The sequence below is a fragment of the Pituophis catenifer genome, unplaced genomic scaffold (genome assembly GCF_029215685.1).
Source record: "Pituophis catenifer annectens isolate HBS135680 unplaced genomic scaffold, rPitCat1.0.hap2 SCAF_1, whole genome shotgun sequence".
In the NCBI taxonomy this organism is placed as follows: Eukaryota; Metazoa; Chordata; class Lepidosauria; order Squamata; family Colubridae; genus Pituophis; species Pituophis catenifer.
Genome location: NW_027256881.1, coordinates 226,070,187 through 226,094,526, shown reverse-complemented (window position 1 = coordinate 226,094,526; position 24,340 = coordinate 226,070,187). Strand labels below are relative to the sequence as shown.

At 36.3% G+C, this 24,340-nt stretch overlaps 1 protein-coding gene across 2 annotated transcripts; it reads left to right on the top strand.

The window, feature by feature from the left end:
- Positions 1–2,135: 2,135 nt before the first annotated feature.
- Positions 2,136–23,935, top strand: RALB (RAS like proto-oncogene B). Of its 2 annotated transcripts, none has more exons than XM_070950940.1 (5): positions 2,136–2,228; positions 13,301–13,456; positions 14,774–14,982; positions 15,969–16,146; positions 18,295–23,935. In XM_070950940.1, the coding sequence occupies exons 1-5, from the start codon at positions 2,163–2,165 to the stop codon at positions 18,412–18,414; spliced, it is 729 nt and encodes a 242-aa protein (XP_070807041.1). In that variant the 5' UTR covers positions 2,136–2,162; the 3' UTR covers positions 18,415–23,935. The 2 variants fall into 2 exon arrangements, with proteins under 2 accessions (XP_070807041.1, XP_070807118.1); XM_070951017.1 differs by lacking the exon at positions 2,136–2,228 and adding an exon at positions 2,379–2,533.
- The last annotated feature ends 405 nt before the right edge of the window (positions 23,936–24,340 follow it).

Genomic DNA, 24,340 nt, shown 5'->3' with positions numbered 1-24,340 from the left:
TTGCCAGAAGTCCACACTGACTTGAAAGCACAATAATGAAAATGGAGATTGCCAGATGCCAAGAGAATTATTGGACATATTGATGCCCAGGACTGCTATAATGCAGACTTCAGGTTTAACAATAAGACATAAAAAGGAATCTATTCTACTATGGAGTTATCTTACTATTGCTGACATCTCAGCCAATGCACACTGATCTTGACTTTTACAAACTGATACAACTCATACTATTAATGTAATAATAATTTATTCAGTTATTTTGGTTCATAATGACACAATGAACTCAGAGGTGGGTTTCAGCAGGTTCTGACCAGTTCTGGAGAACGGTAGCTGAAATTTTGAGTAGTTTGGAGAACGGGTAGTAAAAATTCTGACTGGCCCCGCCCCCATCTATTCTCTGCCTCCAGAGTCCCAGCTGATCAGGAGCAAATGGGGATTTTGCAGTAACCTTCCCCTGGAGTGGGGAGGGAATGGAGATTTTACAGTATCCTTCCCCTGCCACGCCCACAAGGCACACCCACAGAACTGGTAGTAAAAAAAATTGAAATCCACCACTGAATGAACTACACACTAACTGCACAACATGCTGGATTAAAATATGGTTGGTTATTTAGTTTGGAATATCATCAAATGCTTTTATTTATGCAGAAATCTGAAAGCTTTCAATGGAATTTTTAATCTGATTAGTTAATTACAGCATTGCATTCTAATAAACTGTGGTTAATTTAACCATGTTTTACTAAGTAAACCATGTTTGGTTTCACATATACTAAATCACAAGCCACTGATCACAAGCCATAATGGCTGGTTTCACAGAGTATGCTATGCTACATCATTGTTTAATGCAATGTTTGCATTAAAGCAGTCAGCAGCACAACAAAGTTGCATTTCAGAATAGCAATAGCACTTATATACCGCTTCACAGTGTTTTTATAGCCTCTCTCTAAGCAGTTTAGGAGTCAGCCTATTGCCCCCAACAATCTGGGTCCTCATTTTACCAACCTGGGAAGGATGGAAGGCTGAGTCAACCTGGAATCATAGCTTTCAAGGCCTATTTTTATTAATTTCAAACCAAAATCCTGCAAATTGAGCAACATCACTGATTTGAAACTGGCCCTATATAGTAGAAACATCCACAAGGGAAGCATTATAGCCAGTGGTGGGATTCAAGTAATTTAACAACCGGTTCTCTGCCCTAATGATTTCTTCCAACAACCAGTTTGCCAAACTGCTCAGAAAGTTAACAACCGGTTCTCCCAAAGTGGTGCGAACTGGCTGAATCCCACCATTGATTGTAGCCCTAGAGCCTCTAAAAAAAATGCCCCATTAAGAAATCCTGTTAATTGAAAACTTGAATAAGACCATTACACACAGTATTTGCTAGTGCTTTACTATTGACATAATTAGCTGCTTAGCACTTCAGCTTCTAATGAAACCATAATTTCAAAACCACTGACAAGTTTCTACCAGCTACAACTGACTAAGACAGAAGAGCTGATGTGTTAATAGGTGTGACTGTGAATATGAATCACCAACTCACTCCTCAATATTAAAAAACAGCCTGGCTATGAAAGTTGAATAAATAAGGAAAACCCGTGTAATGAAAGTTTCCTATCAGCAGCAGCAGCAACGTTCCCCTTCGGCAGGCCAATCCAGTGGAAGAGAAATATAAAACGAGATAAAAGCACAGCTAAAGCAGCAGAAAAGGAAAACGTGCACAACTGAAACACAAGCAAAATAATCCATACTAACATTACCCTAAACCCAATTCAAAAGGCTATGACCAAAAAAAGCCTCTTGTCTCTTTGTAGAAACATGAAGGGAGCACGAACAATGCCGTTAAGCGTGTCACTAAGTTTAGCCACTGACTAGCCAAACCTTCCCAGCACTGACTGCCCTGAGTACATACACACCACCCTTATCTTCTTCCTAGACCTTGAAGACCATCCGTTCTATGTAATCCATTCTCTAGTACCGATAGGTCAACCAATCCTCTTTCTTCTACCTCCAATTGGACAAGAGTGGGTCACGTGCTTGCGACCAACCCCCCCTCCCCCCTTATCGTCGGTCGCGGCTGGCTCCTGGAAGTGTAAAAAAAAAAAAAACGCGCTCGGGAGTCGGGCGGGACTGAGCGTGAAGCCCAGAGAAAAGGGGCGGAGCGAATGCAAACAAACAAAGACGCTGCGTTTTGCTTTGACCCGCGCGACATCATTGAACGCGCCACGTCGGTAATTTAAAAAACTTGATGGAATTGTATGCTCGCAGAGGGGGAGCACGGGCGGGCGGGCGCGCGCGCACGGGCGGGCGGGCTTTCCTCCATCGGGGCGGTGACAAGCGCGTGCATGGGCGGGCGCGCGCGCGGCGGTGGCGCTGCTGCTGCTGCTACTACTAATATCCGCCTCCCTAAAAGCGAGGGTAGCGGCGCTAAGGGCGACCGGCCTCGGGCAGGGGAGAACCTCGGTTTGTTTTTTGCTCGGCAGCTTTTGAAGTCAACAAACACCCAGACCCCTACCGCGCCCACGGCAACGGGAAGGTAAATGCCGTGCTTCTCTTTCTTCGGGGAAGCCGAGAGCGAGGGAGACGGGCGAGAAAGAAGAGCGTCCCTTAGTTTCAAGCCTTTTTTTTTTTTTTTTTTTTTGTATTAAGGCGAGCGAGGCTGCAGCGGCCGCGGGAGCCAGCGTTGTTCGTGCCGCCGTGGAGAGGAGAGGAGAGCAGAGGAAGGAAAGGGGAAGCGAGTGCTTCGGGGTTGGGCATTTGTTTTCCATTTTGTGGCATTGCAGTTGGGAACGAACCCGGGGCTGGCGGGGTGGGGGTGAAAAAAATGCCCCCCCTCCCTTCCTCCGGCGGTGGACCTAATAAAAAAGCCCGCAGGCAACGAAAGTACTTTGTTGGTGTAACTAATCCCTTAAAGGAGGTGGGAAGGGGTGGGTGGGTGTATCGTTTCCCTTTCCATTCTTACTCCGTAATGGCGGCGGAACTTTAGGTGGTTCGGGTGCCTTTTCTTTTTATGGATACATTACAGAGGGTTTTTGGGTTGGGTCCTTTTTTGGGGGGTGGGGAAGGAGAAGGTGGGGGGGAAGCCTTTTGTTGTGTGAGGGGGGGACGGAGGTGTCTTTCATGGCAAGCCGCTTGTTCAGAGGGTTGGGTGGGGGGCTCCGAAGGTATCCGTAGGGCTACGCCACTGGCCATCCCTTTGCTTAATTAAAGGGATTTTTGGGAGGGGGGCAAAGACTGCGAGACACGGGTGTTGCATTGATCTGAGGGTAAGTGGAAATAGTGGGAGTAAAGTGTATTTACCCAAAATAAGAGTTTCAGTGGGAGGAGAAATGTCCTTTTAAATACCTGGGGTTTTTTGGGGGGAGGGTGGTAGTGGGGCAAGCAAAAAGCTTGATTATAGGGAACTAGTCCAGCATAAAAGTGGGAATTGGATTTTTAGCAGACCTCCCACGTCAAATCTCGTTTCCACTTTTAGTGAATTAGGACGTTGTAGCAAATCTGCCTCAGATTTCTTTTCTTTTTTCTTCCTTAAGTATGGACAATAATGCCATGTTACTGTTTTTTACCATTAGCACAGGGGAGATAATATGAACCCATGCAAGAACCTGAGGTGATGGGTAAATTCATTATGAAGTGTCAACAGATCATATATTTGTTGCTCTCCCTATTCCTTTCTGGATTTCATTGAAAAAATTTCCATATTAAACTGGCTTGATTTAAAGGCCCTGTTAGAATTTAAAAAAAACATGGTTATTTATGCTGGAATTGTCCAAATTATTTTTTATTAATATGTCATAGCTGCCTAGGTTCAAACACCTCTGATCTGGTAGAAAATATTTCTGATTTGTTAATTTGGTAGTGTCTAATTCTTGGAGATCAGATTTGGATAAATACAGTGCTTGAATTGGAAATCCTTGGTTGTGTTACTCTTATTTAAACAAAAAGTAGATCTCTTATCAATCTCAATACAGATTCCTAGGGAACTCCGTTGTTTGCATTCTTTCCTTTTTTGTTCTCTAATAGATAACAAATCTATATAATGCCATCTCTTATTTTATGACTAGTAAATTATACACTAAAGAATGTTGTCAAGGGATGCTGGACTTTTTTTTGGAAGTCAAATACAACATTGTATCAGATTATACCTATATATTTCAAGCATGGATATCTGCCATTTATCCTCGGCAGTGAAGACAGATACAAATTATTCCTGCATTTTCTCTGCAGTCTTATCCTTCTTTTGTAGTATTTGAATTCCCTGGTTTTCCAGAGGTTCAGCTGTCTTTCTGGCCAATTTCCTAATTCTGACATGTTTAAAGAATTTGCTTTTGCTGGTTTTAGGGCTATTAATATAGGCCTCAATATTTTTTAGTTCTTACTTTTTTTCCTGACATTCTTTTATGCCATGAGGTAACATTTTCTTTTATTTTGTGCAATTTCTGGTTGGGTCCTCCTCATTATAGACACCACAAAATACAGACTTTATCATTACTGCTTGTCTTTTGTATGTGTTGAGGCATGTTAGCTAGTGTTACACAGATGCTTAATGCTTCAGTAAGTTGAGAACACAAAACTGCTAGATAAACGAAAGACTAGGGACTCTGTCATTCAGAAAGAAAGAAGGGATCTACTAGATGAGGTTCTAATGTTTCACTGAAGAAAAATATGGAAATAGCCAGTAAATCTGAGATTTGGTATATTGACTTCAATCTTGTTTTGTCAAATGTTGTCTGTTTGGGAAAGCCAGGATATAACAAATTTGATTGAGCATGTAGAAGACTAATTAATATCTTGGTATATATACATTTTTGCAGTTATATATAACTATAGAATATATAATAATGTGATTTTTCCTTCAGAAATTATTGTTCGGAACTTCAGAGAATGACAGAATTTATATATATATATATATTTCATGTACTAGAGATTTGTAGTTGAGTGGATTGTTAGCTCAGCCAGTGAATGACAGACATTGCAACCATCATAAATAAGAGTCAGTTGCCAAATATCTAAATTTTGATCATGTGGCCATGAGGATGATGTTGCAACAGTCACAAGTGTGAAAAACAGTCATAAGTCACTTTTTTTCAGTACCGTTGTACATTTTGAATAGTCACTAAATGAACTGTCGTAAATTGAAGACTAACTGGATGTAACATTTTCTTTCATTTATTTTGAAAGAAAATACCACCCCTATCACCCCTATCTTATTCTAGTTGTTCATTCCAAGTGGGTTTATAAACCCATTAATATTGATCTGGTTCAGTGATAAGGTTAAACCAAAATATGGGTGGTTGTGGAATGGGATAATACATAAATACATCTGTAGAAATAAACTATTTTTTTCAGATCACTGAGAATGGGTTTGTACAGCATGCACAAACACAAATCACAGGAACATGGCAAGTTTCTACTTCTGGAACACTTCCCCAGATTTCCAAGTGTTTACCTGGCTAAGTGGCTCAGTGGCTAAGATGCTGAGCTTGTTGATCAGAAACGTTGGCAGTTTGGTGGTTCGAATCCCTAGTATAGTATATCCTGCGTGAGCAGGGGGTTGGACTAGATGACCTCCTTTCCAACTCTGTTACTGTTATTAGCATTATGGAAAACTATTTTTACTTACAATCTTTTTGCGTTTAGCTATAGTTCAGTTATAAGATGTAACAATAACTCATATTGTACTTCAAAATTATTATACTTATAGGGTAGATTAGTTTAAATGTAATATCCTATTTGAAATTCATGTTTCCTAAAGAATCCTGCATATTAGTTATTAGAAAATTTTATCATTATAAAATTAGATTGTTATAAAACAGTCCATATATAGACATTTTAAATTAGAACTTTCAGTTGCAATTATTTAGTTGCAATTATTGAAAATGATCCTCTTAGAAACAAGAAACAGACTGTTATTCATGTTCTCCTGCTCTAACTCCCCCAGCTGGGATATATTTCAGGCTTTTCTTGAGGCTCTCCTCAAGTGTTTTGAGGTTTTTGTTTGCTTAAAGTAATGAGAACAGCAAATCTCATTGCTGTTATCCTGTGAATCCAGGGTGATGAGATACTTTATTCAACATTTAGATTCATTATGTACAAAGTGCCAAGGTAGCCTCTCCCAACATGGTCACTTTCAGATGTTTTGGGACTATGATTCAATTCAGTTTGGGAATTTGGGGAGTTATTTTCCCAATGCATTTTGAGAACACCCAATTGAGGAAGGCAGACCCTTCCTTTCAAGGGACATCCTAAAGAAGTTAAGTCGATATACCTTAGCTTACAGTGTTTGTTGTTGGTGCCCTCAGTTTTATTTTTACTTGAATTAGCAATCCTTTTATATGATGCATAGTTCACTGTTAACACCATGTAGAAATAGACAAAATGCTTCAAGGTGAAAATATCTTGACCCCCCCCCCAAAAAAAAAATCTCAATGCAAGTTTCTAAGATAAAACTACTTCCATTGTGATTGGACCAAGTGATTCCAATTTTAGGACATTTCCAGTGAAGACAAAATATGACTTCTGGGATTCAGTACTAAGCTTCCTTAATCTTCCGAAGTTTTTCTGTAGATAAAAAGAACTTCAGGGAAATTGTCTAAAATATACAATAAAGTGCCTTTAGATACAAATCAATATATTATTTTAGATGGAATAGTAAGAAAATATTCACTAGGAACATGTTAAGAGTTTTTGCAATTTTCTTCCCAAAACTTGTTTTCTGTAAAACCTTTTCTTTATAAATTAAAAACGTCTTACTGTATAGAAGTTCATTTTTATGGTAGGACTAAGAGATTAATCTGCTTTTTCTATCATTGTGTTATCCTCTGAGTGACTTACTGGCATCTTCCTGTTTCTTCCCCATGTTTTAAAACTAGTAGACTCCACAGGAAATTTATTTTCTGTTATTTTAGTAGAGATAATGTTTGCCACCTCAGCATTCTTGTACAATTTTGTATTATAGTCTGGTGTTAAGGGAAAAGTGCTGAAATCTTACAGGATTACAATGAGAATTTAGTAATTTTAAATGTTATATGAGGATGGAAGGACAAGAGCATTTCGTTATCCAAGATTGCCAATCGCTAACAACCTATGATCTAAAATTCTGAGGAAGTCTCTAGATTTATATTACACCATTTCTAGATTGTATCCCAAACATGAAGATGTCAAGACTGAGTGATTGTTGGATGGAAACCTGAAAAAAAAATAGGAATAGAATTCTTTATTGGCCAAGTGTGATTGGACACGCAAAGAATTGTCTCCAGTGCATAAGCTCATAGTGTAAATATAAAGAACTAGTGAATAGGACATAATCATAGTTACAATCATTAATCATAAGTTCCAAACAACAACTGATAAATCATAAACCAATAGGAGAAAATAGTAGGAAAGATGAGAAATGAGACAGTGCTGTGGGAATTAAGTGTTCAGCAGAGTAATGGCACGGGCAAAAAATCCTACCTTTATATGTCTAGTTGTTTTGACACGCAATGCACTGTAGCGGTGTCCTGAAGGGAGAAGTTGAAACAGTTTATGTCCAGGATGTGAGGGGTCTGTAGATATTTTCTCAGCCCTTGTTCTGGTTAGTGCAGTATACAGATCCTCAATGGAAGGCTGATTGAGATTGGTTTTTTGTTTTGTTTTGTTTTGTTTGGCAGTCCTAACTATCCGTTGAAGTCTGTACCTGTCCTATTTGGTTGCTATGCCAAACCAGACAGTTATTGAGATACAAATGACAGATTCAGTAATTACTCTGTAGAACTGTATCCGCAGATCCTTGGGCAATCTGAGCTTTCTGAGTTGATGCAGGAAAAACATTCTTTGTTGTGCCTTTTTAATGATGATTCTAATGTTAGGTGTCCATTTCAAGTCCTTGGAGATAAAAGAACCTAGAAACCTGAAGGTTACATTAATCCAAAATATTGCATGACTATTTGAGCCTCGTTTTGTGGATGTCGTTTTTTAAGCTTTTGTAATGTTGATGGCGCTTAGCATATAAGCTTGTTTTTCCTCTTCAGTGTGCCAATTCTGATTACATCATTAATGAGTTGTGAGCGTGTATCTCGTTAAACTTTTAGGTTTGGACACTGAACAAGCTTGGCTGTTCATCCCATACACAAAAAGGCAGTACGTGTCTTCAGTTTTGCTGAATAGCATTATGGTTGTAAACACAGGGCAAAATGTAGCCATGGCAACATTTTTGAGTGGGTTTTTAAATGTGGAAGAATGCAGGTACTCTTGCTTATTGCTCATCATTTTTATCTCTCAAATGGAGAAATTTGCATTTAAAGCAACAAACTTTTGAGCAAGATGAAATATGTTCTTGTTTAAAAGATGCAGCAAAGTCAGGCAGAATTAGGATTTGGATTGTATAAAAAGGATTTATATTGAACAAAGTATTAAAGGAAGATATTTCTATAGTGTGATATACAAGAATAGAGTTGCCTTGATGTGTTTAATTTATTTCATGAATGCATTTCTGGTACATAAAATATTACTGTTATGTTGTTAATGTTCTGAGCTATTCAAGGTTAAGTGATATGGGAGAGAAGCAAAAATAGCTCTGCATATCTTATTTAGATATATTGAAGAGCACAAAATAAAAATTGAAAAATTGAAGTACCTCTTCCACAAAATTAAGTAACTAATCATTATATAAATAGCAATCACATGATTTAAATGTAATGGTTTGGGACTAACAGCATGACCTAAATTTTATACTCTTCTTCAGTTGGTTGACTTTAATAAATGCAACTATATATATGTTTGACTGTGAACTCTTGCTAAAGCAAATTATATTGCTTTGGAGATAATGGTCACAATAAACTGTTACCTGCATGCATAAATTTATATGTATTCTCTAATAAAGTAAGAATTAGTGTGTTGTGACCTACAGGTAGGAAAATTGTTAATTCATGCTTATGCAGGTAATCCTCGCTTATCCAACCACTTGTTCAATGACCACTCAAAGTTACAGTGGTGTTAAAAAAGGAGACTTATGGGTGGTCCTCAAAGTTGCAGCTGTGATAGCTTCCCCACAATCATGTAATTGCAATTTGAGCACTTGGAAACTGACACACATTTACAACAATTATAATGTCCCACAGTTACATTATCACCATTTGCAACCTTAGCAATCTGCTTCCAAAAAACAAAATCAATGGAAACTAGCATCAAGTCACAAATTGCAGTCAGTTGATGTGACACTTAACTTGGGGTGATTCGCTGAACAACCATAGCCAGAACTGATGATGTAAGTTGTGTACAGTCACATGACTTTTCACTCTACATTTGCATCATTTAGCAATGGAGTTTCCTGTCCCAGCTGTGCTATGTAAATGGGCAGAACCTGTAATATGCTTGGTCACTGATAAAACTAGAGCAATGTTAAGCTAGCTAGTTACCAAAATCTCTAGTACCTTCTTTGGATTGATTAACCAGCTGTTTTTGCTCATTTGCTGATTCTTACCCCTCCTCAGAACTCATGGTAGCCTGTTGTTCATATCTCCTCTTTGTTTTCAAATAATCTGCATAAACCAGAGAGTGCAAAAGTTGGTTTGAAACACTTCTTTTTTTAAAAAAACAAACAAACCTAAGATCATGGCATCCAGCCACTTCCTGGCAAATAGAAGGAAAAGAAATGGAAACAGTGACAGATTTAATTTTCTTGGGCTCCAAGATCACTGTAGATGGTGACTGCAGCCATGAAATTACAGGTAGTCCTCAATTTACAACAGCGCTGTTAGTGACCATTCAAAGTTACAGTGGCACTGAAAAAAAGTCTTATGACTGTTTTTCACATTTATGGCTGTTGCAGTATTGGTTACATGATCAAAATTCAGATGATTGGCAACTGACTCATATTTATGACGTTTGCAGTATCCTGGGGTCATGTGATCATCTTTTGTGGCCTTCTGACATAGTCAATAGAAAAGCCGGATTCACTTAACAACCAAGCTACTCACTTAAGTAGCGATTCACTTAACAACTGTGGCAAGAAAAGTCGCAAAATGGGGCAACATTCGCTTAACTCTCTTGCTTAGCAACAGAAATGTTGGGCTTGATTGTGTTAGTAAAGTTGAGAACTACCTGTAAAAGATCATTGCCCCTTGGGAGGAAAAATTTGGCAAACCTAGCCAATGTATTAAAAAGCAGAGACATCACTTTGCTGACAAAGCTCCATATAATCAGAGCTATGATTTCCTCAGTAGTAGTCTATGGCTGTGGGAATTGGACCATAAGGAAGATTGAGCACTGAAGGATTGACACTTTTGAATTGTGGTGCTGGAGAAGACTCTTGAGAGTCCTTTGGACTGTAAGAAGATCAAATCAGTCAATCCTAAAGTTAATCCTCCCTGACTGTTCTTTGGAAGAACACATGTCAAAGCTGACTCTCAAAATACTTTGGCCACTAAATGAAAAGAGAGGACTTATTGGAAAAGACCCTGATGTTGGGAAAGATTGAAAGCAAAAGGAGAAGGGGACAGCAGAGTGATGAGATGGTTAGTTAGTGTCATCAACGCAATGAACATGAAATTGAGCCAACTCTAGGAGGCAATGGAGGAGACTGGTGTGCTATGTAGTCCACGGGTCATGAAGAGTTGGACATGACGAGTTGGACATGACGTAGGGACTGAACAATGTTGAATATGAACTGAAACATCCCTGCTCTTTTCTGACTGCAATGAAAATTGAAAGGGAAGGAGCAAGGAGAGATTTATTATTCTTGTGCTAATAGGAAAGATTTTGATTTCCATAATCATGTCTTAAAATTTAATGTCTCGGTAGAATTGCTGAATATAAGATAAACTCTGAATCATTATGGTGCATATAATTGAGCCATCTAAAATATAATCCATTTGGCTTCATCCTTTTATCAGATATATAGTATGAGAAAATAGAATTCACATTTTAGTTTTGCAGTTTCTGATTTCATGTTAACAGTTAAATCCGTCTTAGAAATGGAGTACTAGAAGGCTTTTACAAAAGCATTCTGTCTCTATATAGATCAGTGGCCCAGACTCTGTTCTTAAAGAATGACCGCTTTCAATTGCAGTCTAGCTGGAGAAATTGTGGATTGCCAGCTGCATGGCAAGTGAAAGAAGAAAGATTGTATCTGCTTGCTTGATTAGAGTCAATGACAATAAAAGAAGAAATTTTAGGAAAGTTCTGAGCAAATCTGAGAAGGGAATCAAATTTGAAAGTAATTAAATATTTTATATCCATACATAAATCTTGTATGATATGAATTGAAAACTATATCGTGGCTATTTCATTATTTAATTAAACATAGAAGACACACTATTCCAGACAAGTCCATTCAATGTATACTTTTAAAAACAGGGTGGATAAAAATCAATGATTTTTTTTAAAAAAATTAAAAAAAAACAGATTTTTTTGATTTAAATCGGATTTTTTTGATTTTTATCGAATTTATTTTAATAAAAAACTTTTGGGGTAAAAATCTATCATAAGATACTTTTCTATTTAAGATACATAAATAATTTAGTTTATTCAGTATGAAATGGAGCTTAGTTATGTAGCATGAGGCTGTATATTCTGCAACACTGGGACTATCGGTGACTCAACAGTGGGTCAAAGGAGTAGCAGAGATGACAGTTGCTCTTTAAAAATTACGATTTAAATCGAGTTGATTTAAATCAAGCCTTTTTACTAGTGATTTAAATCATGATTTAAATTGTGATTTAAATCAACTCGATTTAAATCAAATCCAACCTGTTTAAAAATAAAGAAGAAAATTAAAAAGGAATTATGTTTGGGAAAAACTATCCACTACTACAAGGACTGGGAAAGCAGTTGGGTTTTAGAAGGGTTTTTGGAATATTGAGTAGGAGCTGTATAGATCCCTAGGGGAATACTCTTGTAGTGGACAGGCATCACAACTTTCTCTGTTGTGATACCTGACCATGCTCTATAAGTAGAAACTATTCATTATCCATTCTGAGCTCTACATGGCAATTCCTAAAAATCTAAGGTATCTCAGATTTCTATTAATTGAAATAGAATTAATTTCAGATTTGAAAATATTCAAATCTGAATAAATGTGGAGAAAATGATAAGAATTTCAAAAGTATGTTGTTATTCTTGAGTATCAAGTAGGCTTAAGAAGACTCGATAGTCTTGCAGTCTGTTATATAGTACTGTATGGCCAACTTTGGTGTTAACATTTTTTCCAATTTATGAGCCTCACAGAAAATAAATACATTACACAAGTAGTTGAGTTTAGAATTATACGCTTAAATCATGCCAGTCATTAAGTGTGTCACCATGCAACCATACCTGAGTTTACAATTTTTGTTGTGACTGTTGTTAAGTCTTAAGCAAATGCATTGTCCTCAGTGGGCATTTTGTTTTTGCCAGGAACTGGAAGTAAAGGCTAATTTCTGGCAAAATACATAATAAATTGCAGTCACATGACCAACAGCCATAAATACAGGCTGGTTGCCAAGCATCCAAAATGTGCCACTGGGGGTCATTAGAACTTCAAATCTGGGTCATATGTAGCCCTGCGGAATCTGTCATAACTTTAGCTTAATGACTGGTCATAAGTTGAGGACTATCCTTACACAGACAAGAACATCAAATTTCTAGTATAACCCCTCTTCTCTTCCTCTTATAATATATATTATGTTAAAGATTTGGTTGACAGGAACTTTCCAGCCTTTGGGGCACAATTCAGTGATAAATTTCCATGATAGATAATGTAGTTAGTTCTTCTCATGCATTGCCAGAAAATATTTTCACATCTTCCCAGCAATTCCTCCTATGCCTTCAAAAACTATTTTAGGAGAGTTCTCCAAACTTTAAAGTAGGTACCAAATGTTTAATGCAATATGAGCAAATTTAAAGATTTTATTTTTTCTTTTCTATTTCATCATATTTGTTTCTAATGTCAACTAAATTACAAAGTTGACATTTTAACAGAAATTAAAATTGCATGTACTTAATATTGACTTGTTTACACACTATAGTTGAAGCCAAACTCAATGCCTTTTCAAGTGAAATTATAAGTTTGCTATTTGAAAAGGGAAACAGGATTTTGCAAATACTTACTCAAAATTATACTAGAATTATAGGAAAGCCTAATAATTATTCATCATATTATATTCTTAAATTGATTCAATGGTTTATCCAGATGAAATTGCAATTAAAGCATCAATGCTTATTTAGTCCTTCTCAAAGATTATGACATATTTGAAATTTTGTCTAATTGCATCCGAGAATTCTGTCATTCTGGTGATTAAATACTTGATCTGAATAACAAAACATCTATTTTTTTGGCTTCTAGCTCATCAGTCTACTCAACTCATACCTGACAACTATATTAAAAATGGCTGCTAGTAAGGCAAAAAGTCAAAGCTCTCTTGCCCTTCACAAAGTAATCATGGTTGGTAGTGGAGGCGTGGGCAAATCAGCTCTTACACTTCAGTTTATGTATGATGAGGTAAGATATTTGTTCCTTTTCTATTTATAGGTATTAAAATGATGTGCTATAGGGTCTGCACAAAACTGCTTTTAATGTGCATTGTGGGACATCAATACAAGACCATAAATTTGTAGAACATTTTTCAGAAAGAGAAATAATTTTATTCTTTTTTTTTCCTGTTGGTAGTGTATATTAGATCTCATAGTTTTAAATATAAGAAGCATTCTAGAATAGTCAGCAAAATAACATCTCTTTATAACTTTTTATCCTTGAAACAATTTTTTTTTCTTTTCAAAACCAATATACCATTTCATACATTTATTTTTTTCTTTAAATTTCACAGTTCTGTAAGAATGTAATCATATATAAGAAAGTGGCAGAAATTCTTAAAGGAGCCATATTGCTACATTTTCGATGTATACCAGTAATTTCCTGAAGCATTACTATTTTCAACATTTTAACGGCCTGTTTTCACCAACATATACAGCATTCATTTCAATTCTAGCCTTAGACATGTAATTATTTATATAGAAAATTGTTCTGCATGGCCTTTGTCATTTTTTTCTTAAGCATTCCTTGCTCTCTTTGACTACATTCTTTCAAACTTTTGTTCTTGTCAACATACATTCTTTTTCTCTTTTACAGCAGTAATTCTTTGCTGTGTATGTTTCTTATCCATGTCTTCTTTCATTTAATGATTCTGCTGCAAATTTTTATACTTCAGGTTCTCACTACTATTTCATAATTGCATACACCTGGAGTAATTCCGTATATTCGCTCCAAGGGGTTTTTTCATTCTCTTTTCTTACATTCATTCATTTTATTAGGAAATTAATTTATCTTCTACATTTTTTCCACATAAAGCTCTTATTTCTCCCCTTCTACTTTCTCTCTAATAATTTTTATTTTTCTGGGTTTTTTTATGTCCATTTTCTGAAGATCTATTGTTGACACTGCCAGAAACAGTGGCTTTTTTTAAACTGAGAACTTCTAATCCTCTTTATTCCCTTTCCTGATGCCAGTAATCTTTAATCTACTAACAAATTATGAAAGTGGTCATACTTAATTATTCATTGTTTTTCTATGTATACATATGTATTGACTTAAACTATATACAGGTAATCCCCAGGTTATGAGCGTTCCCATAGCGAACATTCAAAGTTACACAATCAGCGCCCCCTAGTGTTTACGAATAAGTCCCGAAACTACGAATCTTGCAGCACCATGGCAGTTGTTCACCCTTACAGAGGCTCTGTAAGAGGCTCTGCAACATTTGTCCTGCACTTCACGGGCCAAAATGCTAGAATCTTATTTCTATTGTTTTATGCTTTCTAGTTTGTTGAAGACTATGAACCAACCAAGGCTGATAGTTACAGAAAAAAAGTTGTTCTAGATGGTGAAGAAGTCCAAATAGATATTCTGGATACAGCTGGGCAAGAAGATTATGCAGCTATTCGAGACAACTATTTCCGGAGTGGAGAAGGTTTTCTCTTAGTTTTCTCCATAACTGAGCATGAATCCTTTACAGCCACAGCAGAATTTAGGTAAATATGATCTCTAGATGCTTTCATTGGAGTTTGATTTTTGATTGAATCTACAATGTGTCCAAAAGAAAGATGTCAACTTTCCTTTTATTTCCAGAACACATTAAGCTTTGAATGGCTGCTAAACTGAACAGGAAAATACTTAATATTGGAAGACGCAAAGGCTACTGACTAAATGTGGCTGTGGGGGTTGAATTTCTGTAGAGGTTTTACTATTTAATTCTTTTTTAGAATAACAGAGTTGGAAGGGACCTTGGAGGTCATCTAGTCCAACCCCCTGCTTAGGCAGGAAACCCTACACCACTTCTCCTTCCGTTGATATGAATCTTTGCAATAGCTGTAACTCTACAAAACACAAATGCATTTTATATCGGTATATTAGTTTATGGAGCCAGTGTGGAATAATGGTTAAGTTGCTGGACTGAGAGACGTGAGTTTTGACCTTCCTTATGAATGGGCCACTTTGTCTCTCAGCCCTACACTGAGAAGTTAAAAGTCTCTACAGTGGGCTCACATAATAAATTTAAGGTTTGTAATTTGGCCTGCTGTTTATTGTTTTGGCATAACGGTAATAGTAATAGCTAATAATTTTTTGATCTGATTGTGCTAATACGGTGTTGTGCTTTGTTGATGGGGCGTGTGGTGCTTTCTGTATAATGTGTACACTTCGTACTTAATCTGTTTTCAATGGATGGATGGATGGATATAGATAAAATAATAGGTAAAATAGATTTCATCAGTTGCGGTAAAATATTATATTTTGAATGGAAACCGGAAGAAAGGCACATTATTTGGGTCTTGCCAGATGGAACTCTTTGGTAGTTGGGACCTGTAGCCTTCTATTCTGCTTGACCAGTAAGTGTAATATGCAATAGCATTGCAATTCCTTGGCATACCACACTTCTGACATGTATGCATTTTGCACCCTAGCAAGAAATAATGATTAAGGCCATATCTACCATTTTGCTTTTAATATGCTATACTAGAGAACAGATTCTCCGTGTAAAAGCTGAAGAGGATAAAATACCGTTACTAGTAGTGGGAAACAAATCAGACTTGGAGGACCGTCGACAAGTGCCTGTAGAAGCTGCTCGAAGTAAAGCAGACGAGTGGGGAGTGCAGTATGTAGAGACATCAGCAAAAACAAGAGCAAATGTAGATAAGGTAAAGTAAGAGTTTGTTTTCATTCAGTATTTCATAAATGAGATTGTCAGATCGCAGCTGACAGTTTTTTAAAATTGTACTTGTATTTTAAATGTAAGGCAAAAGAATTTGGCACTTTGTGAGATCACCACATCTTATGGAAGATCTGAGAGTAATCACTAAGAATTATTAACCACTTTGATTTAATGAAAGAACTTGAGCAAATGGTGACATAATAAACTGTAGCTACCTTTTGTAAGGGGACTTTTTGTAGGGGACGCGGTGGCTCAGTGGCTAAGACGCGAGCTTGTCGATCGAAAGGTCAGCAGTTCAGCGGCTTGAATCCCTAGTGCTGCATAACGGGGTGAGCTCTCAGCTTCTGCCAACCTAGCAGTTCGAAAGCACGTAAAAAATGCAAGTATAAAAATAGGGACCACCTTTGGTGGGAAGGTAACAGCGTTCCGTGCGCCTTTGCTGTTTAGTCATGCTGGCCACATGACCACAGAGACGTCTTTGGACAGCGCTGGCTCTTCGGCTTTGAAATTGAGATGAGCACCGTCCCCTAGAGTCGGGAACGACTAACACATGTGTGTGAGGGGAACCTTTACCTTTTGTAAATAGAAGGATATCTTGATAGCCAACTTTTCAACTATTCCCCAAACTGCAAATCATACATATTAGCACAATACAGGTAATCCTCAATTTACGACTGTAATTCAAGACATCATGTGACCAGATTCAAAGTTACAACCACTTTTTAAGTCAACGTGGCAGTCATAAGCAGCTCCATTTTCTTCCAATGGGCTCTTTTTTTGCTTGAAAGTGGAAATAAATGCTAGGAACCGCACAAAAAAATGTAACAAATCATGGTCACCTGATTGTGGGTTGCTGCAAGTGGCCATAAAGGAGAATTGGTTGACAAGCTCCAAAAATAGGGTCATATGACGAGGAGATATGTGTGCAGCATCGTAACTCTGAAAATGGGTTGTAAGTAGCTTTGGGAAAATATGTCACAACCTCAAATGGTCCCTAAACAACAGGTCATAAGTCAAGGACTACCTATATAGCAGAAACTACTATAGACTTCCTGAAATACACTTACAATATATTAATGCGATAATTGCCACAAATCTTACTGAAGCACACTTGGTTCCTTGCAGTTTTGTAAGAATAGATAAAAAGTGTTTACATACAGATAGTCCTCAAATTCCGAGCAAAAAATAACACTGGCAAAGTTGTCAATTTTCTTTTCCTCACTAAACTAGCCTTAGCTCCGCCAGTGTTAGCGGAGCTATGGCTTTCAATAATGAGAAAAACAAATCGTCATGATTTTCTTTCATTCGCTAAAGCTAGCTTCACCAGTCTAATGCTTGTGGAGCTAAGTCTAGCTATAGTGAGGAAAAGAAAACCTGAGAACCTTCACCAGCATTATTTTTTAACTCAGAAAAAGATGTCCTCTTTTGGGATTGTGTCATATGGCTCATCTTTATATACATCTTTACATTGAACATTAGCATGCGTATGTGCAGATTAGATTCCAGTGGAATTTTTTTCTGAAGCTCTGTTAAATTTTGTTTTAATTCCCTGAGAGTTCCTGTACTTTCTGCACTAAACCATTTGTTTTGTGACAGTTTGAAGTTACAATGCATTGAAAAAAAGTGACTTATGACCGTTTTTCACCGTTATGACTGTTACAGCATCCCCACGGTCCCGTGATCAAAATTTGGACACTTGGCAACTGACTCATATTTATGATGGGTACTGTGTGTTAAGATCATGTGATCACTTTTTGCGACCTTCTGACAAAGGCCTGACAAAAGTCAAAGTCAGATTCATTTAACAACCGTGTTACTAACTTAACAACTGTAGTAATTCACTTAACAACTGTGGTAAGAAAGGTAGTAAAATGGGGCAAAACTCACCTAAAAACTGTCTCGCTTAGCAACATAAATTTTGGGGCCAATTGTGGTTATAAGTTGAGGACTACCTGTGTAACAAACTTGATGGTTAAAAATTAGCCATTTAAAATCATTATTTTGAATAAACAATATGTTTAGGGATTTGTTACCTTTTTTCATAGTATGTTGCATTAATTTAAAACATGCACTACTCCTTTATACAAGCCAGTTTCAAATGCTGATAATACTGTCTAGTTTTCTCTCTTTTTAGGTATTTTTTGATTTGATGCGAGAAATTAGATCCAAGAAAATGTCAGACAATAAAGATAAGAATGGCAAAAAAAGCAGCAAGAACAAGAAGAGTTTTAAAGAACGATGTTGCTTATTGTGATCTTTAAGAGCTACACTTATAGGTGACAGTACTAACAAGACATTTTACTACTAACAATAGAGGACTGAATTAATAAGAAGAAATCTGAATTCAATACATTTTTCAACTCACATTGATATAAGAATAGAAGTTCAACAGATCCGTGTATATCAAGAAGGATGATTCTTGAAAGCAGCTGTCACTGGTAAACAGTAATGCAAGCATTTTTTCCTTTTATCATAAGCAATTTACCTGTTAGTCATATGGTGCACTCTGAATTTACCTCCGAATGCTGTTCCAAGGGCACTCCTCAACAACTCTTCACCATCCTTTTTTGTTTAAATGGCAAGTTTTCACTGATGTTCCACCAAAGTTACCTGTCTTTTCTTTGTGTCTTCATTTTGTGTGCTCTTAAAGGCTTAAGCCTTTGGTGATTTTTTCTTTTTTAAAACACAAGTTGACAAAATTGTATAGTGCTGCTTAAAATAAGTTACGGTGGTGTCAGTTTTGCTGTTTTGCCAACATATTAGATGGACAGTGTAAGGCTTTATCTTAAAAAAAAAAAACCTGAGCAGTGAGTTAGATTTCCATAATGACTGTAGTAAATTTCAGAACATTACTAATTATACTATCTTAAATTGCGAGTAAATTAACTAGGCATCTTGAGGCAGAGGAGTTTCTAAGCTTAACCTAATTTTTCAGTACATTTGTTGAGGTACTGAAAAATTACAGTTCAGTACATTTGTTGAGGATTGTGGTATTTGAAATCCAAGATGTATGAATGACATCAAGCTAGAATTTTTTGGTTTATTCCATTGAGTAATTCTATCCTTCCTCCCAAAGGCTTGGTTTCCTCCCAAAACGTGGACATTTTTACTCATGGTGTTGTGATGGTTCGTGATCATGTATTGAAGCCATAGTGTTTGCTACATTTGCTCTCAATGTTTAACAGAAGAAGGGTATTTTTTTTAATGTGAAAGTTCACATTCTGTAGTTTCATGAATTGGATACAGTCCTTGTTTTAAAAGTGGATGGTTAAAAAAAAAAAGTTCACCAGTCCCTATCCTGCACTTACTCCATTTGAATGATAAAAAAAAATAATTAAGAAACTTGTACAGAAAATATTTCTAGCAGTTTGTTTGAACCAGAGAAACTTAATGATGCATTACAGTTGGCTTTATTTTCTTTCTCCCATGAAAGTTGTTGGTATCTGTCTAGGTGATACCGTGTTTCCCCCAAAATAAGACCCTGTCTTATATTATTTTGAACCCTGAAATAAGTGGTTGGCCTTATTGCTATGCACTCAAAAGCCTGATTGGGCTTATTATCAGGGGATGTCTTATTTGGGGGGAAACAGGGTACCAAGACATGGAATTCCACTCCTGAGCGAGCACTTCCTCCATACTGTTTTCCACATTATGGAGCAGTGGTGACTAAGTTAAAAAGACGGAGATGGACAATCTTTTCATATATCTATATCCAAATTAATAATGAGTCACCAAAAAGTCCGACCCTTGCTTTCCTTATACAAGAACTTTTTATAGTTATTCACTGGATAATGGGATAAAGTTTGTAAAGACAGTTAATTTTATTCAGTTAACATTTTTTTTCTTTTGTCACTATTTGATCATTAATGGGGTAAATAAAAATGGCATGAAGAAGTATATCATTACACGTTTAAAAATAGCTATGGCCAATTCATTAAACCATTCTTTCTGAATTTGGTGCTGTTTTAAACTGTAATTTTCTTCATTTCCAAACAGGATGTGAGAGGAACCCTCAAAAAGCACCAACCTGGAGAAAATTCTGTTGAGCAGATATACTTTATATAAATACTCTTATCTGGTCAGTCGTAAAAAATACTTTTTCAGATTATAGAGTACTTTCAATATTCCAAGAATCAGCATGCATTAGGATGCTTTGGAAGATTTAGAATATCTAGCTTAGATCTGGGCATGCTTTAAGAGAGAGGGAGTTTTAAGAGTTGGGGTTATGATACCACATAAAACCAAGTCACATAAATCAATGAGCCAGCATTCTGTCCCTTCACCTCAGTTTTTTTTTTAAAAAAAACTTTTTAGAATTGTTATGTCTATGTTGGAGTATATACACTGTTTTCATTTAGTATGTGGCATGAAACTGCTTGAATCATTTTCAGCAAAGGTTCCGGAAGGCTCCAGAAAAGAGGCCTGTGCCACATTTCATATGGTCCTATATCCATGACTTGAAAAAGTGATAAAACAGAAAGTGTTTCAGAAATAAGCAACATTGGAAAATAGGGAAATAAACAGGCAGTAGTATGAAGAAGAAAAAGAAAAATACAACTATGTCTGGATATTTAAAAAGTTGAAGGTTATGTCTGAATATAAAGATTAGATTTATCAATTAAGATTATTTGGGGAAAAAAATCTGATAATGCTAAAATAGGAAACCTATAAAAAAGTTTTATTTACTTTATATTGGCATATTTACTTTATATTGGCATAATAAAACAGTGCTAAATGATGTATGAATGTATAGGCTGAAGCAGATAATCCAATTCACATATTGTTACTGTGGGTTAGAGAAAGCAGGATGTGACTAAATATGTTTATGGGATCTGGCAAGACAAATAAAATACCACAGATTGCTCTTCTAACAAAGTATGAACGCTGTTCAGTGTCATCTATCCTAAATACAGATGGAGATGTCATCATTTTCAGATATGGAGCTTTCAATAACAAAACATTCTTTGGGGATATAGTTTTGACAGTTACAACAATCTGAAACCTGTGGATTTCATCTTGAACAGGGATGGGCAGCACGGAACCTTCCAGATGCTGCTGAATGTCAGCCCCAGTAATCATAGCATATGCTAGCTAACAGAAAGGGACACAGGTGTTGCAGAACCCTCTTTGGAGGACCAAAAGTTGCCCAAACCCAAGGTAGATGTTTTATGTTGATGATACATAAAAGCTTTCAGAAATCATGAAGGAAGGTAGAGCTTCACAACAATCTCTGAAATAGGTAAACATAACTACAATGAGAAACCTGAACAAAAAGAACCTTGGTAATTTTTTAAAAAAAAAGAAGCTGGGGATTTATGCAATAAGAAAGCAAGCAAAAAAGATATACATGTCTCTCCGGTTTCTATATGTAGAACATAATTTAATATTGCAATTAAATTACTGTAGAAGGAGCTACAGAAGTTTACTGGGGAAAATAACTTGCAAAGATTAAAAAGAAAATGCTGTAGTAATGCCTAAACTGTGCAAGTGGCTCAGAATCACTTGTGTGAGATGCATGGCCATATAAATTTAGGCATACACAGAGATTCAGGATTTAGAATGGAATTTGAGGAAGGCTTTAGTTTTTGAAACATCCATATGAGCTTCGCAGTTACAGAACTGTTGTAAATCTTTGAGATACTTCTTAATATACCTTGCAAACCGCTTCTTTTTCATGCTTTGTATAGCCTTAATACTCTGATGTCAAACTTGCCTTGTCACATCACCATCACATGACATTTTGCGATGGTTTTTTTCCCTTTGCGGAGCTGGGGTGGGCGTGGCCTCTGTGTGACACACCTGGGCCATCAGCTTGACACCCCTGCTCTAATCCTTTATTCAGTGGAAATTTATTCCGGTGTCGGAACTGCTTGCTGCCTAAATTCATTAAATTAAACTTATTCCCCTGTAATGTCTGAAAAATGAAGCAATTGATTTAGAAGTTGTTTACTTTAAAAGACAGTCTGTGAAATCAGTATTATTTAACATTGTTTAAGAATTAAACCATGATTTTGCTTGGGTTCTTCAGTTGTTGAATTATAATTCCCAGCATCCCTCATCCTTGCCTATGCTGCTTTGGTTTGTTGCAAATTCAGATTCTGCATTTTCTGGCATAATTGCTTGGCTGCTTATACTGAAGTGTTTAAATGAACTTCTAATAGCAAATGGTGCACATTTTTCAGAGGATTTGAAATGTGATCGCATCAGTGACTGCATATTCACAACAATTGGGTACAGTAAACATATAGGAAGATGTCTCACAGTGACTCACATCATTGGATCTAACTCAGTATTAGTCCTACTCTGATCAGTAGCAGTTGTCCAAAATTCCTAATTTTGACTTTTTTCAATCTCGCTTGAAATAAGTTAAGTTATGAAATTTGATATATGTAATTTGGTTTTTATTAAGTATACAAATGAATGTATTTTTCTCCTCCTGAATGCATTTTTCTCCTGCCTATAAACCAGCTGTTGGGAATCTGAATCTTTAGGATCTTGAGAAGCATAGGACCTATTTCTAAACTTTATCCATTCTAGGAATTATAGGAGATGCAGTTTACTCATACTTGGAAAATCACAATCATACATGTTTGAGTTGTATTTATAAAAGCATCTGTAGAAATTGGATTCTACATGCGTGGCAATTAATAAACCATATATGGTCCCACACACTCATTTTTGCATTTAACTATTATGTAGCTGGAGTTGAATTTCTGTGCTTATTTTATAAATATCTTATGGACCAACACTGGTCAGGCAAAATAACAAAAAACAGGTTGTGAGCATGATACTCATTCCATAAAGTAGTTGATCAAAACATTTGGAATATTAAAATTTAGTTATAATTAGGAAATAATTTTTAAAGACCCCAAATTATTTGTTCAGAATTTTTGTAGGAGAGAGAACTCAAAAGTATATTTTCTTGTAATAAAACAAACCGTGAGCTATATTAGAGGGAGAAAAACTAATGGATAGCTTACAAACTAACATTAATAACAGTAATTTCTAGTGAAAACTCTGCTTCATTTTAGATCCACAAAATAGGCTTGGAGACTATATAGCTGGTTGTGCAAAATGGGAAATGAACAGAAATGAAATTTGAACAAAATAATCTTTTTTAATCGTTAGATGTAAAATATTAAACCAAACCTTTTGAAATTTAATCCTCTATATCTTTTCAAAAATCGAAATTACAATTGTTTTCATTCTCAAGCTGATTCCTATCATTAAAAATGAAAACAGCTATTGTGAACAAAATGTAACTTCTATCAAAGCTCACAGAAATAATATAAAAACATTCTATTAGAATATTGGAACATTCAGACTCTTAAATTCTATATATACACCTTATAATGACATTTATTAACTGAGCTATATAGAATATAAACTATTTTTATTACAATCTTGCTCCTCCAAAATACTTTCAAGTCTCTCCCTGCAACTCTTCTGGTTCACAGATATTATTCTTTTCCATGTTATGTGATGTAGCGCCACCAATCATGATTACATTATGTATAAATGAAGTTACTCTGGTTTGTCTGCAAATGATGGTAAAAAAACCCTATTGATATGAAGGTTACTTCAGTATTATTTATGAAATATGATGTTTTAAGTGTTTGAATTATCTTTTTTTCAACTTTTAAATCAAACAGCATTTAAAAAATAAATCCCTGATGCACAGCTGGAAAATGTACATGTATGGTTCCGTACGAGAATGGAATTGAAATGAAAAGTGACATAACAGCATAATAAAATTCTAATTTCTCCTCTGAGAAGGCTTTGTGAGATATCAAAGATGGTTTCTTGAAAGGCCCAATTACCATAATCCCTTGTCATACAGAAATCAGGTGATTTGGTACTCCAGGTTCTATGCTAAGAAAATGGGGTAGTCATTGGACCTCGCAGCAAAGGCTTTTCAAGAACTTGCTAGTGATTGCACCATTGGTAAATCAGGCAATTGGTGGTGGGGTAGTGGAGGTCATGAGCAAACATGGAGAATTGTGCTGGGCTTCAGATTCAAAGGCAGTAAGATGCAGAGGCATGCATGTGGCTCCTGTCCGCAGTTCTTTAAATTCAACACATTTTGTTTTAGAAAAGTGGTGCGGCTTCAGAGGACAACTGCACAATTAGACAATTTAGAACTTTGCCATCTTCGGTTAGACCTAAGCGTAGCACATAGA

Coding starts and splice junctions, on each gene's coding strand:
- RALB (XM_070950940.1), top strand. CDS start 2,163: ATGCAAACAAACAAAGACGCTGCGTTTTGCTTTGACCCGCGCGACATC. Junction 14,983..15,968: donor ACAGCCACAGCAGAATTTAG/GTAAATATGATC, acceptor ATGCTATACTAG/AGAACAGATTCTCCGTGTAA. Junction 16,147..18,294: donor CAAGAGCAAATGTAGATAAG/GTAAAGTAAGAG, acceptor CTCTCTTTTTAG/GTATTTTTTGATTTGATGCG.